The sequence below is a fragment of the Salmo salar genome, chromosome ssa01 (assembly GCF_905237065.1).
Source record: "Salmo salar chromosome ssa01, Ssal_v3.1, whole genome shotgun sequence".
NCBI classification, from domain to species: Eukaryota; Metazoa; Chordata; class Actinopteri; order Salmoniformes; family Salmonidae; genus Salmo; species Salmo salar.
The window spans coordinates 143,459,456-143,475,351 of NC_059442.1; the positions used below are offsets into that span (position 1 = coordinate 143,459,456).

At 42.1% G+C, this 15,896-nt stretch overlaps 1 protein-coding gene across 10 annotated transcripts in view; it reads right to left on the minus strand.

The window, feature by feature from the left end:
* The window catches only part of ank1b (ankyrin 1, erythrocytic b), a 111,379-nt gene extending 98,269 nt beyond the window's left edge, over window positions 1-13,110 (minus strand). For 8 of the 10 annotated variants that reach the window (XM_045691553.1, XM_045691524.1, XM_045691521.1 and 5 more), the window contains exon 1: window positions 12,430-13,110. In XM_045691553.1, the coding sequence (XP_045547509.1) occupies window positions 12,430-12,555 (126 nt within the window). In that variant the 5' untranslated portion in view covers window positions 12,556-13,110. The remainder of the gene's footprint in view (window positions 1-12,429) is intronic. The other 2 variants (XM_014134721.2, XM_045691554.1) reach the window with 1 other exon arrangement.
* Between the last annotated feature and the right edge of the window lie 2,786 nt (window positions 13,111-15,896).

Below are 15,896 nucleotides of genomic sequence, written 5' to 3' on the forward strand. Positions count from 1 at the left end.
GTGTTTATAATTCACAATGAGATTAAACACAGACTACCCCTTGCTGATCAGGAGACTTTAGGGTATGCTGTGGTGAACTGTCATTACAATTGCTTCCTGGGAACCTGGACCACTTTTGGAGCGAACAAGTGCTCTCAAATCGTTTGTTGATGTCGAACACAGATGACAATTATATTCCTAATAAAGCCAATTTAGCTAGCTAACATACATCTGGAGAATACAAGTTATATTCACTATGGCTAGCTAGCGTTAGCAACGTTTTCAATGAGAGCTAACTAACCAGCAAGCTAGCAAACAATGAAAATAGTATAATTTCATAATTTGAAAAACACTTCAACAGGCTCTGTTTCATGTTTCATAGTTGCAAGTACCCCTAGCGCACCGTTCAATTATTTAGTCTTTTAAACTAGGGATACAACGATATGGTATTTTTGGCCGATACCGATATCCAATATTTTGCTTGCCAAAAAAAATGATACCGATAACCGATATAAAAAGACATGTGCGACCTTTAAAGTATTCTAGTACAGTTAAATAGTTGAAACACACACACACACACACTGACCAAAAAGTTGTTTTGTTGGCATTTACGTATGTCCCCATTACCAGTAAAACATAATCAAAACCTTTCTTTCACTTACTTGCTGTGATGTTTCGTTGTTCATTTGTTCAGTCTCAACCAGGATTTCATCATACATGTCAAGCAGTGCAGTTTCAGCTCTGTCTGTCCGTGGCCTCTCTTCCTCGGTGCGCATTGTGACTGTATCCATTTCCATCTTGTCCAGCTGTGTCTGTAACATTTAACGTAAACCCTGTTTCTTGTCTGCATCGAAGTAGCGATCCTTGTACCTAGCATCGAGCATGGTGGCGACTCAGTAAAGAGGGTCAGAGAGAATGCCACCAAATCGCTTGTTCACAGCCTCTTGTAGAGTACTTTTGCAAGTTTTAACCCCACGGTCTGTGTCGACAGTTTTGTTGAGCAGGTGTTTCAATGCCATGACCGAGGGTATCACGTCTGCTGCAGACACAGTTGATGAGCTTATTTCTCCAGTCTGTTGTTTGAATGGAGCTAGGAGTGTGTTCATGTTTCCAAGTTTCAAACATGTTCTCAAATGCCATTGAAATGGCAGCAGCGGTATGAGAACCAGCACATTGTTGAGCATGCAATACAGCTTTCCTCAGTACAAAATTCTCGTCGACCCACTGTGCTGTCAGACTCAGCATGCTTATGGGGCTAACATCGCTGGTCCAAATATCAGTTGTGAAGCTAATGGCAGTGATGCCTATAGTAAGTAGCTCCTGGATGTGCGTTTCAACAATACTGTGTAACTCCGGTAGGGCAACATCTGAAAAACATAGAATGGTTGATTGTCAAGGGAAATGAATTCCATTATCTTGGCATTAATGGATTTTGCCTTTGAGTTGTCTCACTGAAATGTTCTTACTCTTTCAAATGACTGCTCAACTTGAACTTGTTTAGTTGTTGGAAGTTGGCGCTTAGTATTTTTCTGCTTTTGTTCTGTATAGCGCTGTATTTTCCGTGGCGTCATTACGTCATCTACCTACGTTATATAGGTATGCACGTCAGCTTCGACATCAGTTTTGCACGTCGGCGTTAAATTAGACATCGGGCCGATGTCGATGTTGGCATTTTTAACTAATATCGTCCGGGAACAAAATGGCGCCGTAGAGAGAACACGGTGTTTCAGCGAGCTCCCGCGGTATCCGTAAATTTATATTCTTTCATTAATCTCCTAGCTTGAAAAAGTGGTAGAATTGGCTAAATAAGTTACCCTACAATGAGTCTTGGCGACTATTTCTCAAAAATCTCCGACAACATGCCCAACAGAGCTACTAAGAAGTCGACCAAAACCGCCATCCATGTAGATGTGCAGGAGGAGCTAGCTAACGTTAGCGAATCTAACAACATTGCGGATCCAGGCACAATGGACCTGGTGATTCAAAGGATGACGGATAACATTACTAAAGTGATCGATGTTAAGATAGGAACGGTCCTGGAAGCAATAGCAGGCCATTCAGCTGAACTGCAGAGGGTTGTCAAACGTGTTGATGAGGCGGAAGGAAGAATTGCTACTGTGGAAACTTCAACTACATCCATGGACACTAAGATAAAAGCACTTGAGAAACAGGTGCCCCAAATGGCGGAGCACATTGACGACTTGGATAATCGAGGACGCAGATGCAATATACGTGTTGTGGGACTCCCGGAAAATTCTGAAGGGACACGTTCAGTAACATTTTTTGAGGAATGGATCCCTGGCTACCTACAAATGGACACTAAGGCTGGTCGGGTGAAGCTAGACAGAGCACATCGCTCTCAAGCACCGATACCTGGTCCCAATCAGCGCCCACGACCAGTGGTTATAAAGTTCCACAACTTTACCGACAAGCAGCGCGTCATGGATGCGGCTAGAAACATCGGTTCTGATGGTAGTCAACGTAAAGGTCCAAAGGTCTCATTCTTCAATGATTATTCCACAGCAGTTGTACGAAGGCGCAAAGCGTTTGATGAGGTGAAGGCCCGACTCAAGAGAATGAAGATCGACTACGCACTGCTGTACCCGGCCACATTGAAGATTATGGTCAACGGATCGCCTAAAAAACTCTACACATCTGAAGAGGCTGCTGCGTTTATTGACTCTCTCGGGTAAATAACCTTAAGCTGCACCTCCGCAGCATTGGATAATGTCTTATTTTATTTTTAATCTGATCATGAAACAGGGGTGTAAGTTCTCATGTGCTCCTGTTCAGTGACATTCGTATCGTTATTATTTTTCTTGCTAAAGTAACTGCCGCCTTAGCTCAGACTGAGATATGTGTGAACCTATATTGGTGCCCAGGCTTGGTTTTAGGTGGAATAGCCTCAATCTTCTATTGATTTTAATTTCCACATATATAAAGGATGAGGCTATTGAGTGGCAATGCGGACTTAAGAGTCTACATTTGAAAGTTGAAATCCCCTGCATGTTAGCTAGTGGGAAAACCCCCTTTTGGATCTTTTCATGTTTAATTTTTGGGTTTAGTATAGTTCGAGTTCAGGGTTCATATCGTTTGTTTATGCTCAGTGAGATAGAGGAGAGTTCAACACATGGAAAAAGGTACCACCCCATTTTTACAGTAGGATTCAGTCTGGATATTGAATGGTCAAAGCGCAATGGCAGGTAACAGATTACGTATATGTACATGGAACATTAGAGGGAGCCATAACCCCATTAAAAGGAAGAAGATACTGTCCTTTTTGAAAAAATAAAATATTGATATTGCCCTATTACAAGAAACTCATTTGAATGATAAGGAGCATCTGAAATTACAACAAGGGGGGTATGGTCAAGTGTTTTTCTCATCATTTACATCCAGAAGTAGAGGTGTAGCAATTCTTGTGAAAAAGAACCTACCACTTAAGGTCTTGAAGTGTGTGAAAGATAAATTGGGTCGCTTTGTTATAATTAATGGTACTTTACAAGGGCAGAGCATTTCCATAATGAATATTTACTTCCCCCCTGCCCACCCCCCTGACTTCCTCACTAAGGTATTTCTAGACTTTTCAGAATTAAACTCAGACACTGCAGTGGTTGGAGGAGATTTTAACTGTTTGTTGAACCCCCTTATTGATAAGCTTCCCAGTGGTATAGCCTCACTCTCTCCTCAAGCTAAGTCACTTACAGCTATTTGTGACGATCTGGGGTATGCTGATGTTTGGAGAGCTTTTCATCCCTCCAACAGAGAGTTCACTTTTTTCTCTGCACCTCATGGATGTCAGACTAGAATAGATTACTTTTTTATGCCCAGGACGTCACTGCAGTCGGTTTTATCCGCTAGGATAGGAAGCATAGTCATATCTGATCATGCGGAGGTGATCCTGGACATAAAACTCAACGGGGCATTCAATCAGTCAAGACACTGGAGGTTGAATACAACCATTCTTAACCTGTTAGGGCTAGGGGGCAGTATTGACACGGCTGGATAAAAAAACATACCCGATTTAATCTGGTTACCACTCCTACCCAGTAACTAGAATATGCATATACTTATTACATATGGATAGAAAACACCCTAAATTTTCTAAAACTGTTTGAATGGTGTCTGTGAGTATAACAGAACTCATTTGGCAGGCAAAACCCTGAGACATTTTCTGACAGGAAATGGATACCTGATGTGTTGTATTACCTTTAAACCTATCCCATTGAAAAACACAGGGGCTGAGGAATATTTTGGCACTTCCTATTGCTTCCACTAGATGTCACCAGCCTTTACAAAGTGTTTTGAGTCTTCCGGAGGGAGATCTGACCGAACAAGAGCCATGGAACGATGATGGCCCATTAGACACCTGGCGCGCGAGTTCATGTTGGGTACCCTCGTTCCAATACGTTATAAAAGAGTATGCATTCGTCCACCTTGAATATTATTCATGTTCTGGTTAGAAAAGGCCCTAATGATTTATGCTATACAACGTTTGACATGTTTGAACGAACGGAAATATATTTTTTCCCCTCGTTCATGACGAGAAGTCCGGCTGGCTTAGATCATGTGCTAACAAGACGGAGATTTTTGGACATAAATGATGAGCTTTTTTGAACAAAACTACATTCGTTATGGACCTGTGATACCTGGAAGTGACATCTGATGAAGAGAATCAAAGGTAATGGATTATTTACATAGTATTTTCGATTTTAGATCTCCCCAACATGACGTCTAGTCTGTATCGCAACGCGTATTTTTCTGGGCGCAGTGCTCAGATTATTGCAAAGTGTGATTTCCCAGTAAGGTTATTTTTAAATCTGGCAAGTTGATTGCGTTCAAGAGATATAAATCTATAATTCTTTAAATGACAATATAATATTTTACCAATGTTTTCTAATTTTAATTATTTAATTTGTGACGCTGACTTGACTGCCGGTTATTGGAGGGAAACGATTTCCTCAACATCAATGCCATAGTAAAACGCTGTTTTTGGATATAAATATGAACTTGATAGAACTAAAAATGCATGCATTGTCTAACATAATGTCCTAGGAGTGTCATCTGATGGAGATTGTAAAAGGTTAGTGCATCATTTTAGCTGGTTTTATGGTTTTGGTGACCCTGTCTTTGAATTGACAAAACATTACACACAACTCTTGTAAATGTACTGTCCTAACATACTCTAAATTTATGCTTTCGCCGTAAAACCTTTTTGAAATCGTAAAACGTGGTTAGATTAAGGAGATGTTTATCTTTCAAAGGGTGTAAAATAGTTGTATGTTTGAAAAATTTGAATTTTGACATTTATTTGGATTCAAATTTGCCGCTCTTGAAATGCACCTGCTGTTGATGGAGTGCACCACGGGTGGCACGCTAGCGTCCCACCTAGCCCATAGAGGTTAAAGACCATACATTCACATCATATTTTATTACAGAGTTTAAGGCATTTTTCTCTATTAACTCTCAATCAACAGATAACCCCTCACTCCTTTGGGAAACCTGTAAAGCGTACGCCAGGGGTCTGATTATGTCATATGCAGCCACTAAGAGGCGGAAAAAGCGTGAAAAGCAAAAAACACTAGAGGGTGAATTAGGAACTAAAGAGAAGGACTACATTAAAACTCCCACTCCTGCCCTATTAAAGGAAATATCAGTCATTAGATCAACGTTGGACTCCCTCCTAACACAGGACGCTGAAAAGAAAATGAGATTTGTCAAGCAAAAGCTATATGAACATGGCGATAAGCCAGGAAAGTACTTGGCGTACCTAGCTAAAAAGAGAGCTGACTCACAGTCAATTGCAGCTATTACTGATTCTGATGGCAATCATTTATATGAAAATAAATTGATAAATGACTCATTTAAGAAATTCTATGCAAATCTTTATGCCTCAGAACTGCCAAATGACGCACCCAAGTTAATGGAGAACTTCTTTTCTAAGATTGAGCTCCCTACTATCTCCGAAGAACAGAGGTCTCTCCTTAATGCTCCTATTACTGAGGAAGAGATAATGTCCGCAATTAAGAATCTGCAAAATGGTAAGGCCCCAGGACCGGACGGGTTTTGTAGTGAGTTCTATAAAGAATTCCATGGCCTGATCCTTGATATGTTTAACCACTCATTTTCAAATGACCAGCTCCCCCAAACGCTGCGAGAAGCCAACATATCACTTATTCTCAAAAAGGGAAAATGCCCGGAGTCTTGTTCCTCGTACAGGCCAATTTCCCTTCTGAATGTGGATAGAAAATTGCTTTCTAAAATTCTAGCCACAAGATTAGAGGACTCACTGCCGCTAATTGTGAAAGGAGACCAAACTGGCTTCATTAAGGGACGTAGGTCATGTAACAATGTCAGACGGCTTCTTAATGTAATTGAAGTCTACCAACGAAGTGCTATGGATGGTCTTGTGCTCTCCCTAGATGCTGAGAAAGCATTTGATCGTGTGGAGTGGTCTTACCTATTCTTTGCTCTAAATAAATTCGGACTGGGGGACAACTTTATAAAATGGGTGAAAGTTTTATATGATGACCCTCAGGCTGCTGTCCTTACTAATGGACTACGGTCAAATAGCTTCCCTATACACAGAGGTACCAGACAGGGCTGTCCTTTGTCCCCCCTCCTATTCGCACTTCAATCACATCTCTTATTAATATTATTGAGTTATTCAGCGAATTCTCAGGCTACAAGATTAACCTAACTAAATCGGAGGCTATGCCACTTGGTAACCTTCACTCTGTACCTAATATTTCTCCCCCCTTCCCTTTTAAATGGTCTCCCTCAGGTTTTACATATCTGGGTATATCTGTAACTCCTAAATTCCAACAAATGTACAAAGCCAATTTTCCCTTGTTCGACACAATTAGACAGGATCTGGAGCGCTGGAACTCTCTTCCGATTTCATGGTTGGGTAGAATATCCCTCTTGAAAATGAACATTTTACCTAGGCTACTCTACCCAATCCAAATGATCCCAGTATTACTCTCCAATAAGGTAATAAAGGATGTAAATGGATGGCTAAGTTCCTTTATATGGAGTAAACGCAAGCCAAGACTTAAGATGGCAATATTGCAGCTGCCAAATTCTATGGGTGGCTTGGATCTGCCCAATATCAGGTTCTATCAGTGGTGTGCCCACCTATGTTATATTTCAGACTGGATCACAAACGATGACTCCTCTATTTGGTTAGACATTGAGACTTCTCTTTCAAAATACCCTTTACAGGATCTTCTGTTTTTCACAAGTTTCAAGTCTGTAAAAGATCATTGTAACAACCCCATTACACTTAACACACTCAAAGTATGGAAGTCAGTTCAACGTTTCCTGGGAAGGTCCAAACTAACCTCTGCTCTTACCCCAATTCTTAACAACCCAGATTTTGCCCCAGGATTGCTGGATGCTGGCTTTAACGTTTGGCTTAATAAGGGCATACGCAGACTAAATGACTTATTTGCAGATAAGATTTTATTGTCATTTGAGCAGATGGTCGAGAAATATCAACTCCCAAAGCAGGACTTTTTCCGTTTCCTACAAGTAAGGCATTATATTCTGAAGAGCACCACCTTAATTGGCAACCCTGATATGTCTGTCATTGAAAGAATGCTTTTTTTCCCACAAAGGAAAATGTCTGTAAGTCTGCTTTATGATGCTTTAAGGTCCTTTTCCGCTGTCGATACACAGAGGGTGAAACAAGTGTGGGAGAAAGAACTGTCTGTTACTATTGATGAAGAGATGTGGGAGGACATTTGGAAATATGCAAAAACAATATCTATATGTAATCGTACTAGAGCAATTCAATTAAGAATAATACACAGATTGCATATATCCCCAAATCGCAGACATGCTTTTAGCCCCTCTTCCTCCTCTCCTCAGTGTCTTACATGTAAAACTGATACAGGCACCCTAACACATTGTTTATGGTCATGTACCAAAATACAAAGATATTGGTCTGGTGTTCTGCAAGAAATTGAAAAGATCCTAGGGGTCGATCTAGAATTGGACCCAGTCTCTCTACTGTTGGGTCTACCTAGTAGGCATGTAACTTCTGTGGGTAAGAGGAGGCTTTACAACATCCCCACCTTCGCAGCAAGGAAAAACATACTTTTACAGTGGATTAGTGATAAGGTTCCCTCTATTAAAGATTGGCATAAGATACTATTTGAATGGGTACCGCTGGAATATCTGACATGTACATTGCATTCTAAGACAGATCAGTTCTACAAAGTATGGGAACCTTACCTAAATTACCTAGAACCTGAAGTATCAGCTATTATGCTGCAAGGATTCTCTTAGAATGGTGATCTATGCATTTCAGAATTACACTATACGTTCCATGTGGGGAACTCAACTTCTTGGTTTAAACTGAGCTTTTTATTTTCATTTATTTTTTATTTTTTTTGTATATATATTTTTTTTTTTATTATTATTTTTTTCTGTTCATGTTTGATTAAATGTATGTATTGAGAGACGCAATGGGGGGGATGGGGTGAGAGAAGCGCTGAGCGGGGAGAGGAAAATGGTGGGTGTGTATGTGTGTGTGTGTGTGTGTGTGTGTGTGTGTGTGTGTGTGTGTGTGTGTGTGTGTGTGTGTGTGTGTGTGTGTGTGTGTGTGTGTGCATGCATACATACGGATATGTGTAAGTGAGTGCGTTTTTTTTTTCTCCCTTGTCCTTGTTGTTGTATCTCTTAATATGGGTGAAAATTGTGAAACTCCAATAAAAATACTGTTACAAAAAAAAAAACTAATATCGTCCGATTCCGATATGCTTACCGATATATCGCGCATCCCTAATTTAAAATATTTATTTTTGATGAAAACTCTCAGTTTTTGCCATAGCCCTTCTTGGCTTCCATAGGTTTGAAACATGAGCAAGCCTGTTCGAGGTGTCAGACTTGACGACAGTTGCAATCCATCGGAGTATTGTGATTGGTTGAGGCAGGGCTTAGCGAAGGGTCAATTGGCACACACAGATATAGCACAGCCATTATGCAAGCAGTACATAGCAGTTTCAGCAAGGCTTCTAAAAATGTTAATGCAAAATGTTAACAGCTTGGAATTCTACTTACAGAAGGTCTAAGACAGTGCACATCCCTGGTCACCGAAACATTTATTTTGTCATTTTTAGTCATCTCGTGCCTCCACCTATGAAGGAAGAGATCATCCTCAAGGCCAAAGCAATACTAGAGATAGTGAAAGCCTCTGAGCTCACATTTTAATGGTTTTATCATTAGAGGACTGCATCCAGGAGGATATATAAAAGAGGAATGAGGTAACATGAAGCCATATCATCTCACACACACACGCACAATTGCACATACAAACGGACACGTGCTCACACACACACACAACGCATTAGCAGGTCTTGAGTCTAGTATTGTATTAAGTCCACACCCTGTGGAAATAGGAAAATGTACTACAGCCCAATGCATTGCAATGAAAACACACAAAACATTCTACAGCATCCCTACATTTGATAATACTTTCTCCACTTTTCTCAGCCAACCTAAAACCCTAACAGATCTTTAAATTGTGATGATTGAGAAGATACGGTGCATTCGGAAAGTATTCAGACCCCTTGACTTTTTCCACATTTTGATACGTTACAGCCTTATTTTAAAATTGATTAAGTATTTTTTCCCCTCATCAATTTACACACAATACCCCACAATGACAAAGCGTAAACAGGTTTTTAGAAACGTTTGCATTTCTTCAGACCTTTTTCTATGAGACTCGAAGTTGAGCTCAGGTGCATCCTGTTTCCATTGAACATCCTTGAGATGTTTCTACAACTTGATTGTAAGTCCACCTGTTGTAAATTCAATTGATTGGACATTATTTGGAAAGGCACACCTGTCTATGTAAGGTCCCACAGTTGACAGTGCATGTCAGAGCAAAAACCAAGCCATGAGGTCAAAGGACCTGTCCGTAGAGCTCCAAGACAGGATTGTGTCGAGGCACAGATCTGGGGAAGGGTACCAAAATATTTCTGCAGCATTGAAGGTCCCCAAGAACACAGTGGCCTCCATGATTCTTAAATGGAAGAAGTTTGGAACCACCAAGACTCTTCCTAGAGCTGAGCAATTGGGGGAGAAGGACCACGGTCATGGAGGTAACCAAGAACCCGATGGTCACTCTGACAGAGATCCAGAGTTCCTCTGTGGAGATGGGAGAACCTTCCATAAGGACAACCATCGCTGCAGCACTCCACCAATCAGGCCTTTATTGTAGAGTGTTCAGACGGAAGCTAATCCTCAGTAAAAGGCATATGACAGCCCGCTTGGAGTTTTCCAAAAGGCACCTAAAGGACTCTCAGACCATGGGAAACAAGATTCTCTGGTCTGATGAAACCAAGATTGAACTCTTTGACCTGAGTGCCAAGCGTCACGTCTGGAGGAAACCTGGCACCATCTCTACGGTGAAGCAATGTGGTGGCAGCATCATGCTGTCGGGATGATTTTTCAGGGGCAGAACTGGGAGACTAGTTAGGATCGAGGGAAAGATGAACGGAGCAAAGTACAGAGAGATCCTTGATGAAAACCTGCTCCAGTGCTCTCAGGACCTCAGACTAGGGTGAAGGTTCACCTTCCAACAGGACAACGACCCTAAGCACACAGCCAAGACAACGCCGGAGTGGCTTCGGGACAAGTCTCTGAATGTCCTTGAGTGGCCCAGCCAGAGCCCGGACTTGAACCCGATCGAACATCTCTTGAGAAACCTGAAAATAGCTGTTCAGTGACGCTCCCCATCCAACCTGACAGAGCTTGAGAAGATCTGCAGAGAAGAATGAGAGAAACTCCCCAAATACAAGTGTGCCAAGCTTGTAGCGTCTTACCCAAGAAGACTTGAGGCTGTAATCGCTGCCAAAGGTGCTTCAACAAAGTACTGAATAAAGGGTCTGAATACTTATGTAAATATGTTATTTAATTGATTTATTTGTATAAATTTGCACACATATAAAATTAAACGTGTTTTGCTTTGTCATTATGGGGTATTTTGTGTAAACTGATGAGGATTTTTTTTTAATCCATTTTAGAATAAGGCTGTAACGTAACAAAATTTGGAAACAGTCAAGGGATCTGAATACCTTCTGAATGCACTGTATGCATGAAGATATTGTAGTGTAGACACCTTTTCTTTTACACATACTGACAGGGTAGATCATCACATTATGGAAGGGTTATCATTAATTCATTATGCCGCTGTCTCAACCTTATTCCAATGCCAACCTTGGCATACAGCAAGCAATATGATGTTTCAAATGTGTGTGTTGTATTGAAATGATTGCAGCCAACAATTGCTATTAATTGGTATTGCAGAGGTATCCTCTCCTTCTCTCCTCCCTCTCTTTTGCCGTCTCTCATTTGGATGGTGTTGATGTGGAGGTCAGAGATAAAAGCTGGCCTGTGACAGATGTTTTGAACAGGATATCCTCCATGTAAGACGCCCCTGACATTGCTGAGACTGTTTGCCATGGTATGAACAACCGTCACGTGGAGATACCGGCTCCTCTCTCCATCCTCAGCCTTCTCCAAGATCCCACAACTCTACACACCGACCTCACGTTGTCTTATAGTGATGATAATACACACACAAGACATCAACAATGAGGTGTCATGTCACCATCATTACCCAGGTAATGAGCAAATCAGCCATGATAATTCAAGGAGCAGGTGGAGATGTCACTGTAGCCTACAGCACAGAACACTGACTCAAGAGATAGAGGCAGCTGCAGTGCACCCTATTGGAGAACATCCTTAACCCTTAATCTCACAGGTAGAGCTGGGAGGTTTACATTAAAACAGGCTGTTCTTTATAGGTGGAATATTAAGTTTAGCAAATATGGGAAGGAGAGAAGAGATCACTCTTTCCATCTCAGCCGAGGATGGATGAACAGTCTCTCACACACTCATCTAGGAAAGTGACTATAAAAGCCAGCCTATCAGAGATATGTGGCACATACTACAGCAGATCCACAGGAGGGGAAAACAATAGAACCTGAAAGGCACATTAAACCCAGCCAACAGGACATAACGACTCAGCTACGAGATTAGGAGAGGGGAAGAGTGGAGGGAGACAGAGGATCCCTGCCTGTCTCCCCACACCGCCACCGACCCTCTGTGACGCCACCCTCCAAGAGAAATGACATATGGGGAAAAGACCAGAGTAAAGAGCATGACACCCTCCCGGGGAGAAGCGGGCAGGGCATGTCTGACTGAACAAACACAACCTGTGCATGAGCAGCTGTGCATGACTGGTTAACACATGGCGGGTGTGCGCGTGACTGTGTGTGTAATTATATTGTTAAGCATTCCTAACCTGTCCTGTACAATGGAGGGAGGGAGACAGGTTGAGAAATGGAGGAAATTAACGAAAAGGAGAGAGAGGGGAACATAGAGAGAGAGAGAGAACAAAGACAGAGAGAAATTGACACCATCCTCAGTCAGCCATACCTTGCGTCTGCGGTCCCTCGATCGATTCCTCTTCTTGTTCTTCTCCTCCTCCTTATCCTTCAGCTCCTGAGCTGCGAGCTCCGCTAGGTCCTTGTTCTTGCGTAGCTGCTTGGCGGCTTGCGCCATGGTGCCGCAGCTGCTATCGCCGTAGCTCCAGTCGTCACAGTAGCGGTCCCTGCCCCAGCCCAGGCTCTAACGACGGCTGTGGCTGCCACTGCGTGTGTGTGGCGGTGGCGCTGGGAGCGCCTGTATGTGTGTGTGTGAGCGGGAGCGCCGTGCTCTAGCGACCGAGTTCCCAGCAGCCACAAATGAGATGCTGCTAGTGTTACTGCTGCTGCTGCAACTCATCCAGTAAGGCTGTGTTGCACTGATATGCCTCGCCTCCCCTCCCCCTCACCCAGCACAGACCAGTCACGCAGTCCTGGGCTCAGCACGATGGGGATCCTGCTGCAGAGCTCCCTCTCTCTTTCTCCCTCTGTTATGCCCTCCTCTGCTTCTCTCTACCCTCCTCTACTGTCCTCTACTTCACCGACCAAGCTGCTGAGAACTGTGTGTGTAAAATACAATTGCAAGGGCACACGAACTGCAGATTCCTTCAAATAATTTTGTCACCTCTTGCTTTTTCTTGCCTCTTCCACAGTTCCACGATTCCTCAAAGGAAAAGGACAACAATCCTGCAGCACAGCAGAAATGTTGTTATTCTTCAATCAAATATATAAACTGGGTGGTTTAAGCCCTGAATGCTGATTGGCTGACAGCCGTGGCATATCAGGTCATATACCATGGGTATGACAAAACATTTATTTTCACTGCTCTAATTACATTGACTACCAGTTTATAATAGCAATAAGGCACCTCGGGGGTTTGTGGTATATGGCCAATATACCACGGCTAAGGGCTTTGTACAGGCACTCCGAGATGCGTCGTGCTTAAGAACAGCCCTTAGCAGTGGCATATTGGCTATATACCACACCCCCTTGGGCATTATTGCTTAAATATACAGCCTTTTCTTCCTCTGCTCTAAAGGCTATTCTATATATCTTTTGGTTTTCAAAGATGTATAGAGAATTGTTGGTATGTATTTCTCTGTGTGATTTATTGACATGGAGGAGTACACAAGCAGTAAGATGGGGCTGTGTTCACCCTAGCTAATCAGGTTCTGTTATATTTTACAGTCAGCAACAGACAAGGAATAAACATCAAAAACGTGTGTTTCATAAAAATTGCATGCACTTCTCCCTTTCCTTTTCACTGTAGAACAAATAATGAATCATTCCAGAACCAATAAGGACCTCACACAAGCATTGATCGAGGGAAAAGAGAGCAAGGGCAACATGGAAATGGAAGTAAAAGGCATATTCTAGTCGCTCCATTTATTTATATTCCAGTCACACTAAATGTAATCTCAGCGCTATATGTGGGATCCTTCTCAACGCCAGAGACATAGAAACAAAGGAATTACACTGACATCATGGTGGGGGTCTCACTCTCTCTGCATAGTCTTAAGACAGCAGCCACCTGACTGGAAACACATTAGTCATATTTATTTACGGTTTCTATGAGCCAATATACCAGCACACCTGCATTCAACTGCCTGGCTTGAGAATGCAACTGAATTGCTTTGCTCATTCCAGTTAGCCTACCTGCAAAATGAAGCATTCAATCAATACTGTGCATAGGGAACACAAGCATTTTTATTTTAAAAAGTAATAGAGTAATTAAAAGTGTTTCCCATTAAGGACTCATAGATGAATAGGGGATGTCTCCCTGGTGACCAAGCAATTTATCTATTGAGTGTGTGTGTGTGTACAGTATGTCAATAAAACCTGCATTGATTTGGGGTCTTTCCATTAATCGCTTCTTCATGCGTCATTCAACACGGTACAAACTCCACCTACTACTACTGACACCAAGCAGGGAGGGAAATTCTTTTGGTGTGATTGAGAGCTTTGGACTTTATTTTGACTTATGGTAACGGTCCCCATTCAACTGGAGGAACTAAACACTCCAAAATATAGTTCAGTAGCCCCAGGAATAGAATGGGGGTTTATTCTGTGTTCAGCACAAATGTCAAATGGGAAATGACATACTAGGCACATCTACGTAGGCTAGGCAGTATTCCACTCTAACTGATGGGGCAGGATCCAATTCAGTTTTTTTTCCATGTGTCAAAAATGTCAGTACAACTATGAGAATATATTTTCTAGCTGCAAAAAGTCTGGAATACTAAAATGTGCATAATACTGCCACCTACTGAAATGTTGGTGAATGCTATCATATAAATCATTTCAATAATGACAATGCATTTTAATCTACAACAATAAGACTGCTGAACCTATACTCATACCTCAATAGTGCAGACTAATGTTGCCAGATCTCCGAAAATCAACATCCGACATTCCAAAATATAGATAGGCCAAACTGTAAGCCTTCTATAAATTCTCATCCAACCAAAAATGCCACAGCCCAAACGTTTCACCCTGTTATATTGATTTCAGCACGATATCGATGGAAGTGGTAAAAAAAAGTGTTGCATTACACTTAACGCGTTGGAGACCCACTTGAATCAAAATAGTAGTCGGATGTTATAGATATTTTCTGTTTAAGCACCCAACTTCTCCCCAGCCATGTTACGGACTCGGGAGAGGCGAAGGTCGAGAGCCATGCATCCTTTGAAACACGACCCTGCCAAGCCGCACTGTTCGCTTAACCCGGAAGCCAGCCGCACCAATGTGTCGGAGGAAACACTGTCCAGCTGGCGACTGAAGTCTGCTTGCAGGCGCCTGGCCTCCACAAGGAGTCTCTAGAGCGCAATGGACAAGGAAATCAGGTCAGCCAAACCCTCCCCTAACCTGGAAGACTCTTGGCCAATTGTGCTGCGCCACTCGGGAGGCCCTGGTCTCTTGGTCTCTATTAAAGTCGCTTGACGAAAATCAACATCCGACAATCCAAAATATAGATAGGCCAATACTGTATGCCTTCTATAAGTTCTCATCTAACCAACAACGCTACAGCTCAAACGTTTGACCCTGTTCTTTTGATTTCAGCATGAAATGAAAAAGTGTTGCATTACACTTACCTCGTTGGCGACCCACTTGAATCAAAATGCAACACTTCAAAATGTAGCTAGCTGTCTTCTACAAATTGTAGGCAACACATTATTACCAGATTCCGTGTAGTTTTTGATCTGTGTTAGTTTTAACAGGACTTGCAACCTTATCTCCCCCTCGTGCAATTGATTTCAATGTGATATCAATATGAGTGATTGGAAAATAAGTGTAGCGTTTCTCTTTCTGTTTTGGCGACCCCCAAATCAAATTGCCTCACTCCAAAATGTAGCTGATTTATGACTTCTGCATGTTGTTCTCTAACCAGTGACGTAAAAAATATCTCCAGTTTCCATGTGTTGTTTTAGTTGTGTTAGTTTCAACAGCGCTACAACCTTAATCCCTCCCACCTATTCGATA